The sequence below is a fragment of the Echiichthys vipera genome (genome assembly GCF_963691815.1).
Source record: "Echiichthys vipera genome assembly, chromosome: 10".
Taxonomy (NCBI): Eukaryota; Metazoa; Chordata; class Actinopteri; order Perciformes; family Trachinidae; genus Echiichthys; species Echiichthys vipera.
In genome coordinates, this window is record NC_139835.1 from 31,420,233 (window position 1) to 31,434,166 (window position 13,934).

General features: G+C 48.1%; 1 protein-coding gene across 3 annotated transcripts in view; it reads left to right on the plus strand.

Moving 5' to 3' along the window:
- The window catches only part of dgkh (diacylglycerol kinase, eta), a gene marked incomplete at its 5' end in the record, with an annotated part of 70,257 nt that overhangs the window by 7,910 nt on the left and 48,413 nt on the right, over positions 1 to 13,934 (plus strand). For all 3 annotated transcript variants that reach the window (XM_083922010.1, XM_083922009.1, XM_083922011.1), the window contains 2 exons: positions 5,369 to 5,479; positions 11,772 to 11,852. In XM_083922010.1, the coding sequence (XP_083778136.1) occupies positions 5,369 to 5,479; positions 11,772 to 11,852 (192 nt within the window). The remainder of the gene's footprint in view (positions 1 to 5,368; positions 5,480 to 11,771; positions 11,853 to 13,934) is intronic.

Here is a 13,934-nt window from a genome sequence, read left to right on the forward strand (position 1 = left end):
TGTGTCCTGTGATAGACTGGCGTCCTGTCCAATAGGGACACGCGGTTGAAGATGATAGATGGATGGAAATCATTACCCCTACAGGTCCGGATCAGACTGCATAAAAACACAAACACTGCCCACGGCCGTCACTCAGTGCCATCGTTATCACAGATAGGCCCGAAGTGATGAGGATGGTATGGGTAAACCTGTACGTCCCTGTGTAAAATAATTATTTATTATTAATGAGCATGATAATCGATGCATTTGTCGCCTAAAAGTGAGACCAAATGTGATCAGTCAGGAGTTTGCCTATCCAGTGGCATTAAGCGGGATACAGTGCATTACATATATGCTCAGTCGGTGTGATAAGAGTTACAACACACTGTGTGATTATAACGTGGCGTGTAAACTTTATTTACCTTTATTTTATGTTGTTTTCTGGCTCACTCTGCACCGGGACACTGCTCAGGCTCTAAAAGACTGAACCGTCCCGGCTCCACAGGCTCCGCGGTCTTACTCAGGAATGACCGATGCGTCGGTAATGGAGGTGTTACGGAGCCTGAGTGCATGAGCAGCCAATCAGCATCCACTCAGGGTGACGACAGGGGAGGAAGCAGTCTTCTTAATGGACTCACCAATTACATCCACAGCCGTTTAGTCTTATCAGTCACAAGCTGAGATCACCCAACGGGGGGGGGGGGGGGGGGGGGGGGTTCTCCTGGCAGGCTCACACATCAGTCCTGTACACTGCGTGTGTGTGTGTGTGTGTGTGCAGCAGATACACATGCTGTATAGAGAAGTGAAGCCCCTCCCCTTATTATGGGAAGGATATTCACCAACTCGTCACATACGGCCGTTGTGTCGGGACCCTTTGGCGTCACTTGACCTGCGTATACAACACACGACGCTCCCAGTCACTGTTTTAAACACGGGGAACATGTCGTTTATGTTTTGTTTATAACGTGTGTGTGTTCAGCGTATTTATGACTTCCACCCGGGCGAGCATGGGTCGCTCCCCGTTGACTTTTATGTCCCGGACAAAGTCAAACCACGACCTATTTTCTAACCCTAGCCGAGTCGTTTTGACGCCTAACCCCATCCGTCACCTCTCGTTGTCCACGATCGGTCCGTCGCTGTCTTGGGACCACCGTTCGTAAGATATCATACGCCTTTTTCTGCAGATCCCCCCCGCACACACACACACACACACACACACACACACACACACACACACACACACCAAACCCCTCCCACGATTCCTCCCCCCAAGCTCGTATCCCCTCCCTCGCCTCCGAACGACACGCCTCCGAACGACACGCCCCCTCTGGCGCGTCTCTACGTTGGTTTACACTGCTAAAAACACATGGCTAACGTATGCTAACTTATGCTAACGTATGCTAACACGTACGACGTACAAAGTCAAACCACCGTTTTTCTAATCCTGACCGAGTCGTGTTGACGCTTAACCCCACCCGTCATCGTGGTCCAATATCGGTCCGTCGCCGTCTTGTGACCACCGTTCGTAAGATATCGTACGAATCTTTCTGCTGAACTTTTCGCACGATATCTTACGAACCTGCTGATGAGCATACGTCGTTGACCTACGTGCTTATGTTTGTATGACACCAGGTTATAATAAGTTTATTTGTAACGTGAGTGGTTTGAGAAAACAAGTGTTTTGTTTCTTTATTTCTGGTTTTATTTTGAAAACTGAGTGAACGTCAGTGAACGGACGACACACTTTTGTTTCATTGTAACTTCACTAATAAAGTAAAATGATTATCTTAATTTCTAAGCATGTAAGAGATGATTTAATAATTAAGTCATAACCCGGACTGCATGTCCTTTGGCTGGATCATGTCCCTGAAAGTGTGTTTGTACATTGATCTGTAGAAAAGAGTGTGAACCCTGAACTGGTGTTGGACGCTCTGGAGCTATGAAGCCAGAGCGAGAGAGAGGCTCTCCCGTTAGTTTAGGGGAGTGTGTTGTTGACTCTGGTTAGCTCCAGCTTTAGTTCATAGATGGCGAGGTCCTGCGTTGCGTGAGCTAGCGCTGTGAGCACGCGGTCTGACCTGCTGTTTGTCTGCGTATCGTCACAGTCAGGACGTCGGCCTGCTCCGCTCGCTTCGTTCGGCCGACCAGGGAATTCCGGCTCTGCTCTTATCCACCAACCACAGCTGCTGGACCCATTTGAACTGCCTTTGTCCATTGTATAAGCCTGTGTGTGTGTGTGTGTGTGTGTGTGTGCGTGCATGTGTGTGCGTGTGTGTGTGGGTGTGAGGTACACGCTGCTCAGGTTACTCATTCCTCTCTGGCTCTGTGTCTCACGATTTAGCAGAAGAGAGGAGTTGTGCACAGAGGCACAGGGGCTATTTATAGATCACTTCTGGCCTACTTGGCAACAGGAAGGAGGTGAAGACAAGGAAAGGAACTATGGAGGCCAAGGAGGGACAAAATAGAAAATAGCACATCCAACTAGAGCAAAGTCACTCCTGCTGCTCCGGCCGGGCGGAGGGGATTTAACTCTGCTCAGACACAAACGCTCCGGCTGTGAAAGGTTCAGTTTACCGTAGATAGCATGAAACATCACCTTCATATTTGATGTCTGATATAAAAAAGACCTTTTTAACAGAACATTTAATGCAGCAAACGTTGACTGAAGCCATTTTAGAGACGTGTCATTCAGCTGCTGGTCAGTAATTGGCCGGTGCACGATGAACACGACGTCTGACTGCAGCAGAAATACTTAATTATCACTAATGCAACAAACATTAAATACATTTATTCAAGGTGCAGGTTTTGCTGTAGAGGTTGAAAAGAGTTTGTCACTAATGGCAACCAAAGGACGAGACATGGTGGCCAATTTCTCAAAATGGTTGCCCTGGCAACTGTTACTTCTGAGCCCTGATATTTCTAATTGTTTTGTTTGGGGTTTTGATCTTTGTGTGTGTGTGTGTGTGTGTGTGTGTGTGTGTGTGTGTGTGTGTGTGTGTGTGTGTGTGTGTGTGTGTGTGTGTGTGTGTGTGTGTGTGTGTGTGTGTGTGTGTGTGTGTGTGTGTGTGTGTGTGTGTGTGTGTGTGTGTGTGTGTGTGTGTGTGTGTGTGTGTGTGTGTGTGTGTGTGTGTGTGTGTGTGTGTTTCCACAGTGAGCCTGTTCTCTGCTGCAGTGTCTCTGTGTTTAAGTTGACACAGCTGGTGGGCAGGATGTCAGCTTCAGGCCTCCGTCTCTGTTTGTAATTCTCCCTCAGAGAGCAGCCTTCCTTTGCTATAAATAGCCCGACGTGTGTGTGTGTGTGTGTGTGTGTGTGTGCGTGTGTGTGTGTGTGTGTTATATCTGCTCCATGTTTCACTGTATTTGCTGTGTATGGTCGTATCGTGCGGTCGTAATGATGATGATGAGTGTGTGTACTGTGTGTCACATGGAGAGATGGTTTCATTTGATGTGACACACACACACACACACACACACACACACACACACACACACACACACACACACACACACACACACACACACACACACACACACACACACACACACAGGCTGGTTCTCTATATATAGGAGACAGGAAGATCTCATGTCTTGTCTGTCTTTCCATGATTGTTTAAGTTTCTTAGGGGTGAGGGGGGAGACAAAAGATGTCACATGGAAGTGGTTTTCTGTTCTACGTTCTGAAAATCAGTTGAGCCCCTGAGACAGATTTGACCCCCCCCCCCCCCCCCCCCCCCCCACATACACACACACACACACCAAACCCCTCCCATGATCCCCCCCCCCCCCCGAGCTCGTATCCCCTCCCTCGCCTCCCAACCACGCGCCCCCTCTGGCAGAGTCAGAAGCCGGCCGGCTAAAAACACATGGCTAACGTATGCTAACGTATGCTAACATGTGTTAACATGTGCGTTTCTCAGCCCGAGGACGTTCACAGTCATAATCCACTATTGGCTCAGACTAATGGAGGCTGTTTATGGAACTTCTATGACAATAAAACACAAGAAAGACCTGTTCAACAAACAAAAAAATCTGGTGTCGCTCGCTGTTCCCGCTCGCTGGTGCCGCTCGCTGCTGCCGCTCGCTGCTGCCGCTCGCTGCTGCCGCTCGCTGGTGCCGCTCGCTGGTGCCGCCCGCTGGTGTTTCTCGCTGGTGCCGCTCGCTGGTGTCGCTCTTTTCCTTCTCCGTCGTAACAGATGAGAGCTGCTAAGCTAATCGCTAGCTGCTCAGAGTTTACAGAGAGGGAGGGGACGAGGGGATTGGATGGAGGGTATGAGCCAATGGGAGCCTTCTGGGACGGACCCTCCATCCTGAATGGATTTTTTTTGGTTCTTCTTAATATTAACGATGTTTAAAGTAATTAACGGGCGGTCTGGTGGTTAGCACTGTCGCCTCACAGCGAGAGGGTTCCTGGTTTGAATCCCGGCTGGGGCCCTTCTGTGTGGAGTTTGCATGTTGTCCCCGTGTCTGCGTGGGTTTTCTCCGGGTTCTCCGGTTTCCTCCCACAGTCCAAAGACGTGCAGGTGTTGGGTTCATTGATGACTCTAAATCACCCGTAGGTGTGAATGGTTGTCTGTCTCTGTTCGTCTCTATGTGTCCTGTGATAGACTGGCGTCCTGTCCAGGGTGGACCCCGCCTCACGCCCGATGTCAGCTCCAGCCCCCCACGACCCCGACAGGGACAAGAGGCTGAAGATGAATGAATGAATGAGTTTAAATAAAGACGCGTATCAGAGCTTTGTACGTTCTCAGCTCCATTGTCTCATAAGTTGCTGCAGCAGTTTTTGTGTTGATGACGTTTGTTTCACACGTTTGGTGCTGAATTGATCTGGAGAATGATAAAAATCCTCCATTAAGACGCCCAGAGCTTCAGGAACACCAGAGAAAAATGACCATGCATGTTCCCGATGTGTGGAACATGAAGCGAATATGTGCATCTGTTTTTACGGTGGAAGACATATTTGTGTTTTAGACCAACAGACGTCTGAGGCAGCAGGAGCAGTCGATGGGATGCCGTCTTTTCCTCTTCTCTCTCTCCTCTTCCCTTCGCCTACGTCCGTCGTTCTGGTTCCCTGCGGCCCGGGGGACGGGGCTGAGTGAGAGTGATGTGTGTTTACAGTGTGTTTTCAGAGAAATGAGGGGTAGTGTGTGTGTGTGTGATGGCTTTCCTTTCTTCTCCGCTCTGTGCCGACTCCTTGTCTCCCATGCGTAAAATCGTTGCACAGACTCACACGTATATAAACAGCGTTCTGTAGATGAATACAAGCGGGTGTTCGGCCTCTGGAGTCAGTGTCCGTGAGAAAGACTCGCATGTTTTCTGATGGAGCCTCGTTGATACGACGCCCCGTAAAACACTATATTTATTTACTTATGTTGTGTCTTTTTTCTGCCTCCAGACGAGCATAAAGGAGGGACTGCTGCTGAAACAGACCAGCTCCTTCCAGAGGTGGAAAAAGCGTTACTTCAAACTGAGAGGCCGCACGCTCTACTACGCCAAAGACGCCAAGGTAAGCTAGCGTGTCCCGTGCAACACACGAACAGCCACAGGTGATAAATGCCCCTAAAGTATTCTCTCTTTAAACTGACTCGGCACACTGTGCGTCCGTGCCGTGCCCCGTGCTTTAGGGTCCTTGTCCCCCCCTCCAGGCCCGTTTGTACTCACACTACCTGGGCCTCGGAGAATGCTTCTTGCTGCCTATACGTCATCACGCCGTAACACGTCACACGCATTGATGACGTCATGGCGATGCGTGGCTTAGTTTCCAGATCTTTCCGTAGACCTCAGAGTTTTTGTGCGTCTTGTCGACTGTTTTTGAATCTTTTCATCGACCAAATCTGCAGTAAACACTCCACCTCCGCATCACACCAACGTGAACCTTTCACCGCCATTGTTTGAAATGTCCGCGCATGGTCCCTCCTTCTTTTTTCTACGTCCCAACAGGCGCACAGGAAATGACCTCAGAACCGCCGTAGGCCTCGTGCTTGTACACACGTGCGCACGCTCGTGCTCGTACACGACAACGTGCTTTACTAAAGCCCACCTCTCCAAAACGGGCCGTGGACGGCAAGCGTGTCGCTCCTAGACGTGGAACGGTTGCACTCACACTGGTCAAAGGAACCAGACTTTAGCCGTGAAACGTGCTGGGGCACGGTACGGAGGCACAGTGGGAGTGCGTCTTAGGCTCCATTCACACTGCAGCTCCAAGTGACCTGAATCAGATGTTTCCTCTCATGTGTGACCGGGATCTGAGACATTTTCCAAACAGAATCAGTTCACGTTTAAACGTGATCCTGAATCGGATACGTAAGTCCTTCAACACCGGTCGCCGCTGCCGTGTTAGTTTCTGTAAACACCGTTGTGGCGTGATGTCATCAATGATCAACTGTGCATGGGTCACTTCAGGAGCATGAGCTGTTCACACAGTTATCTGTAGACAGTTAAAGACGTAATGTGAACAGACAAACAAAAATCAGGTTTGAGCGATAAATCAGAATAGTGCGTTAAGACCTGCGGTGTGAACGGAGCCGTAGATTAGATGGAAAAGCTCGAGCTGCCTCGTCAGTGTCCTCCAACCCCACAAATGTGCTAAACGCCAAACTCCACCAACTCCTTTATTTCCCCTCCTTAATCACCTTAATTGATTTACCGCCATAATAAGTTTCTTCCTTTCTTCCCGAGCTTTATCCTCACCTCTGCTCTCTTTTAACTTTTTGTTTTGAACTTTTAACTCTTGTTGACGTCTCTTTCCTCTTTGCTTCTAACCTTCCTGATCTGAAACATGTGTGTGTGTGTGTGTGTGTGTGTGTGCACGCGCGCTAGTCTGGCAGCGCCGTGGCACGCTGGCAGGAGCGAGCGCTGCGCCGAGTGTCCAGAAGCCGCGTGTGCTGGCGAGTTCTGTCCGTGTGCTGGACGGGCGCGCGGCGCTCCCCTCCTCCTCTGGGCGCCAGCGGATCTGAAGAAGGCCTAGTGAGGATTCGGGTCAGCACAGCGCAGCCAGGGGCCACATAACCACCGTAGGGCTGCATTCATGCCATACGGAGCTACTGGGTCAGGAGAACGTAACATGTGTTTTAACATGTGAACATATGTTTTAATTATTATTACAAATAAACAGGGAGTCATTTCGACAGTAGGGAGGAAAAGGGGCTCTAAACTAAGTATCCAGAACCTTTTTATCACCATATGACATGAATGCACTGTAAAGTATAATAGATCTAACTGTATATATACATATATATGGATATATATGGATAAATAGAGATATAACTGCATGTAGGCAAGAAAAACACACGTGTACACACTCTAAGGCCACACCTGCACTACCTTAAATCATACCTGCCCTCCCAGAGTCACAGTTCTTCCGTATTTCTCCTGAGTTATGAAACATTTTAGTTTTAACACGTTTATTATCACAACCTGCCTCTGACACACGCTGCACAGCAGTGATGTGCGTTACTCTGGGGGCTGAAATAATCATAATTGGTCAAGACTGATGTGCGTCCTCCACAGAGCTGGGTCTGTCTGACGTTCCTGTCTGTTATAGTGAAGGTTTTCGTCTCCACCGTACTCTACGGGGGAATTGTTGGGTCTGTGTAAATCATGAATAAGTCATAGAGTGTGGTCTTTACCTGCTCTGTAAAGTGTCCTGAGATAAGTGTTGTTATGATTTGACACTATAAATAAAATTGAATTGAATTGAATTGATTAAATAACAATAAACATCATTAATGCAAAAAAATATGAATTACATTCTCTAAAATGTGGACAGAGTTGTTGCTCCGCAGCGCACATTTAATCTGGAGGAACAGTAACTTGGTGCTTACTGCCCAGCCCTAGTGTTTGACATTAAAATTCTGCTTTAGTCTACTTATTATTTTGTAATTTTCATTCCCTTAACGTCACCAGAGTGCAGGAAACAAGATCTAAAGTCTATGTTTGAGGTCTCAGGGCTGGCAGGTATGTGCGGAGCCACCTTGTCCTCAGGGGGAGGGCCGTGGCTCTCAGGGTGGGCAGGTATGTGCGGAGCCACCTCATCCTCCGGGGGGGCCGTGGCCGTGGCTCTCAGGGTTGGCAGGTATGTGCGGAGCCACCTCGTCCTCCGGGGCGGACCGTGGTCGTGGCCGTGGCTCTCAGAGTTGTACGCTGTGTGTTGCTCGTTCTCCCTGCAGCTTAAAGTCTCTCGCTGGCCACGCTGGAAGAACGAAATAACAAACACAGTTATGTAATGCTTTGTTTTCTTGGCTGTGTGTTGTGCTAAGGATCAGTCGAGTGAGCGAGTTCTCTCCGTCATGGCCAGACGGGGACGTTAGCCTCTGTAGATAAGAGCCCATTCCCCTACATGTCCATCCGCTCGGGCGTCTCCACGGGGGCCTGGCTGGCTGTGCTGCCCTGTGCCGAGGAAGCCCGACCTCCTCTCTGATCCATCAGCTTCATCTCAGCACCGCACTTTGTCCGAGAAGCCCCTCTCCTCCCTGATTAACGGGTTAAACACTCCCGGTAGAATTTATGTGTTCAGCTCTTTAACAGTTTAAACACGCAGTCCAAACAGTGGAGCACATGTTGAAGCCGTGGTGGGATTGTGAGCAGGCTCCGGGGCCCTGACATGCATCTTTCTGTGCTCCTGAGTCCTTTTGCATGTTTTTTTATAGATGTTTGAGTTTTCTGTGTGGTTATTGTGTGTCTCTGTTATTATTTAGGCCGTCTCTGTGGTAATTATGCATCTCCCTGCAGTCGTGTTGCATCTATTTTTAGACATTTTACTTGTCTGTCTTCTGCGTTTTGTGTTACTTTGTAGTTTGGGTTGTTGTAGCCCGTCTGTGTGTGTCTTTGGGGTCTACTTTCAGTCTTTATGCATCTATTTGTAGACGTTTTCCTTCTTTAAGTAGTCATTTTGGGTCATTTTGAGATATGTTTGTGGTCATTTGGCATCTTTGTGAATGTTTGTGTCTCTTTGTTGCTGTTTGAAGTCCATGTGTGTGTGTTTGTGGTCATTTAGCTCCTCTTTGTGATGGATTTGTGGGCTTTTTAGCGACCTTTTGTGAGTCATGACCTCTGACCCCCTGACCCCCGGGGCCCGTTCAGTAATCCCTCCATGGTTACAGCCACATGGCCCGGTGTGAAACGTGGAGGAGAGGCTTGTTGAGGTCGCTGAGATAAGCTCTGGATCTGTGGGTAACAGAGGGTGTGGGCGCTTGCCTTTGTCCACCATCCACTGTCAGCTTTCATCACAGCTTCCCTCCAGACAGTCCAGTGTGTGTGTGTGTGTGTGTGCGTGTGTGTGTGTGTGTGTGTGTGGGCGTGTTTGTGTGTGTGTTCAAAGAACGTTCTCACATACATACGCACACGTGACGCAGTGGTCCAGCGGCCAAGAGCGCTAGAACAGGGGGGGCAGTGTTTGTGTTGGCATGCCATTCATACTTTACTTCATACACACATTCACACACACTTGTAGGCATATGTGGAAGTGCTGAGACACATGCTCCCTCAACACACACACACACACACACACACACACACACACACACACACACACACACACACACACACAGTGAGTAAGCCTGGCTGGTGTCCCTGCAGCCCGGCCTGGGGAGAGCGTCGTTAACTGGGCATTCCCTGTGACAGCTGCAGCCGCTCACTCCTCCCACACACACACACACACACACACACACACACACACACACACACACACACACACACACACACACACACACACACACACACACACACACACACACACACACACACACACACACACACAGTCAGAGGGCATTCCTTTGACGCCATCGCTCTTTGGCCCGCGGCCCTTGTAAGAGCTCAGCTGCGCGCCTTACGCATCACCGCTCTGTGAGGATATCATGTTCCTGTTTGGAGACTCTGGCTCTCCTCTCCTCTCCTCTCCGTCTGTCCGTCCGTCCATCTGTCTGTCTGTCTGTCTGTCTGTCTGCACAGAGGAGTGGGCTCCGGCTCCTGCGTCACATAGAGATTCAGTAAAACACGTCAGGATTCACCGGTGCCTTGTTACCTTCGCTCTCTTCTCATTCAGAGTCAAAACAAAGGAAACGGAGGAGGGAAATCCTCACCAGTGTGTTTTAACGGGACCAACTGAGTTATCTGAGTTATTAACCCCTTCAGACCGTCCACCATGTTGTTAGATTTCAGCCAATGAAACTGCACTTTCATTAAAGAAAAGACTTCTGCCCAGTAACTAAATGGATTCAGCTAAACTAACAGGGAGGCAACAATGGTCGTTTTGAACGTGAATCTTGGTTAAAAACACAAAAAAGTTGTTGTGACAAAACAAGAATTTACAAAACAAGAGACAACAAAAATAGAACAAATGTATTGGCAACAATACTTTTAATACAAACAATATAAAAACAGATGCACAGAAAAAGAACTAAAGGGAAAAAGATCAATAAAATAAACTGAAAATGGAAAAGACACAAACACACACAAGGAAAACTCAGAGCTGCCACGGTGGAAACATGACAGAAGTTACTGTTCAGGTCAAGTATAATTTGTTTTATTTGACAGAAAATCTTCTTCTTATTTGAGGGAGCTGTTTTAAAAGAATTAGAAAGTGAAAGTGTTGGTTGCAACAATAAACATCAACCACAACAACAACAGCGAATGTAAGTTTGATCATTGAACAGATGAAAACACCACAAAAACGTGACAAAATGACTAAAAAGTGACGCAAAACACCACAAAAACGTGACAAAATTACTAAAAACAGACGAAAACACCACAAAAACGTGACAAAATGACCAAAAACGTGACAAAATGACTAAAAAGTGACGCAAAACACCACAAAAACATGACAAAACGACTAAAAACAGATGAAAACACCACAAAAACATGACAAAATTACCAAAAACTGACGCAAAACACCACAACAACGTGGAAAAACGACTACAAACAGATGAAAACACCACAAAAACATGACAAAATTACTAAAAACAGATGAAAACACCACATAAATGTGACAAAAATACTATAAACTGACGCAAAACACCACAAAAACATGACAAAACGACTAAAAACAGAGGAAAACACCACAAAAACGTGACAAAATTACTAAAAACAGACACAAAACACCACAAAAACGTGACAAAATTACTAAAAACAGATGAAAACACCACAAAAATGTGACAAAACGACTAAAAACAGACGCAAAACACCACAAAACGGCCCAAACCACTGTGAATTGGAGTTTGACAGCGCTGCTCTAAATGGATCAGTGACTAAATGCACACCTGCTGTTTCCTTTATTTTGACCACGTTACAGGATACAGATCATTTAGAGACACATCTCCATCCTCATTTGAAGCTCGGAGCTCTGAGATCACGTATAGATCTGAGATCAGGAGGATTTCCTCTGTCACTCTGAACGCTCTCATGTCTCTGCTGCTTCGCTCTGGCACTTCTCTTCATAGGTAGGTGTCTCAGGTGTGTCAAACTGATCCACTAAAGGGCCACTGTCACAAGAACACACCTGACTCGACTCATGCAATCACCTGAACTGTCTTCACACAGTTGGTTTGTTGGACCAGGTGTGTTTTTGATTGGTTGGAATGAAAACCTGCAGCCACAGCGGAGCTTTACTGGATCAGTTTGACACTCCTGCGTTAGAGGACAAGTTCCAGTAAGTTCAACCCTTACGCTGTTTTGTCTCTCTCTCTCTCTCTCTCTCTCTCTCTCTCTCTCTCTCTCTCTCTCTCTCTCTCTCTCTCTCTCTCTCTCTCGTGCCCTCTCTCTCTCTCCGTTCTGCGCTCCTCCCTCTCTCCTCCTCTCTGCAGTCCCTCATCTTTGACGAGGTGGACCTGTCGGATGCCAGCGTTGCAGAGTCGAGCACCAAGAATGTCAACAACAGCTTCACGGTGAGTGGGTCCTGCACACACACACACGCACACGCACACGCACACACACACACACACACACACACACACGCACACACACACGCACACACGCACACACACACGCACACACACACACACACACACACACACACGCACACACACACACACACACAACACACACACACACACATGCACACACACACACACACACACATTGGAATATCTCAAACATATTCAGGTTCTGGGTGATTATGAATTCATGACACGTGTAGTTTTAAATCAGTTTAGGTCAAAAGTACCGATACTTTGATACTTTTCATTTAAAATGAGACAGTTTTTTTGGTGTAGCAACTTTTAACGGAGAAATTCAGGAGAGTTGCTAACAGCCGGACGTGGCTAACAGTGATTAGCTCGGGGCAGCACGGTGAAGGCATTCAAAGGTCTTTTTTAACCACTAATGCTGCTGAAAATAACAGCAAACCTCTGCAGCAGCATGAGAAGAGTCCCTACACACACACAACAAAGCGTCATCAGCGTAGTTAGTGAAGCCAGAGTTTATTAAAGAGTGTTTTAAAGACTTACCTACTGGCCCCTGTACCAGCTCCTCTCATAGTAAAGTCCATTACAGTGGAAGGAGCCCATTGGTGCTTTGTTGTGTGTGTAGGGACTCTTCTCATGCTGCTGCAGAGGTTTGCTGTTATTTTCAGCAGCATTAGTGGTTAAAAAAGACCTTTGAATGCCTTCACCGTGCTGCCCCGAGCTAACCACTGTTAGCCACGTCCGCCTGTTAGCATCTCTCCTGGATTTCTACCTTAATAGTTGTCACATTAAAAACTGTCTCAGTGGCTTATTTGATGTGTGTAAATGCTGAAAAATGACCCAGGGAAAAAGACCATGGGGTGATTATAACACTAACATGCCACAGCTCCCTTAATGCATGTTTTTAATGGCGTTGGTTGTAAACGGGTCTTTTTAACACACAAATACGACCGTGGTGCGTTCTTCTCATTTAGCTTTCAGCAGGAAATTTCCCCTCCTCTTGTTGTGATCCTCAAATATGTGAAGTGGATTCAGTTGAATCAGTGTCTTGTGATTGACAGCTCCCTGTTCTTTACATCTGTCTCCTCTGACGTCATCACTGAGGCCCATTAACTGCACATAAACACGCAGCAGGTGCTTTCAGTCCTCTTTAGATTATCTCCTAATACACTTCCCAGCATTGCTGCTTACATTTCCGTCCCCTGCTCCTCATCGCAGACGCATGTGTCTGAGAAAACCAGTGGTGTTGCTGTGAATGGAGGCTTGTTTGGGCAAAGAATGAGCAGCTGAGCGGCGTGAGCGTGCGCGCGTGTGTGTGGGAGGTGGAGGGAAGTGAACGCGAGCGATGAGAATGAAAACAGACAGTGAGAGAGAGAGAGAGAGAGCGCGCGGTGCCCCGTCCTTTCTATAAATGTCTCTGCTCTCCGCAAGTGCTGCTATAAAAAGAAACACGGAGGAGGAGGAGGTCGGCAGGAGAGCAGCCCCCCCGAGGAGAGCGCGCAAGGCTATTTTTAGCATCGCCTTCAAACACTTGACTGGGTGCCGGGGACGGTTTCGTGTCCGCCGTCTTCATGCACAAGATTACAGTGTGCAGCTGCATGTGTGTGTGCAGCTGCATGTGTGTGTGCACTCGTGACTGTGAGGTGGTGGCGTGATAAACACCAAGATGAGCTCCACATGCTCTTATGAGAGACGCAGGGATGGAGAGAGCAAGAGGGGAAGAGGGGCAGAATGACAAAGGTAGAGAAAGCAAAGGGATGAATATGGTGAAGGAACAGATTCATGACAATAAGAGAGCTGCTTTAAGATGGCGAAGGAGAGGCAGCACAGGGGAGGAAATCCTGGAGTGATGTCACACCGTCGCACACAAACTCCCCGGGGAGGAGAGAGAGAGAGAGAGAGAGAGAGAGAGGGAGAGGGAGAGAGGGGGGAGTAGAGCGAGATCGAGGCACGAGCAGGAAGGGAAGACGGATGCAGAGGAAGAAGAGGGAGAGAGTAAGAGAGGACGTGAAGAGACGGGACTGAGCGCGAAGTGAAACACCACAAAGGTAACGTGACGCGCTG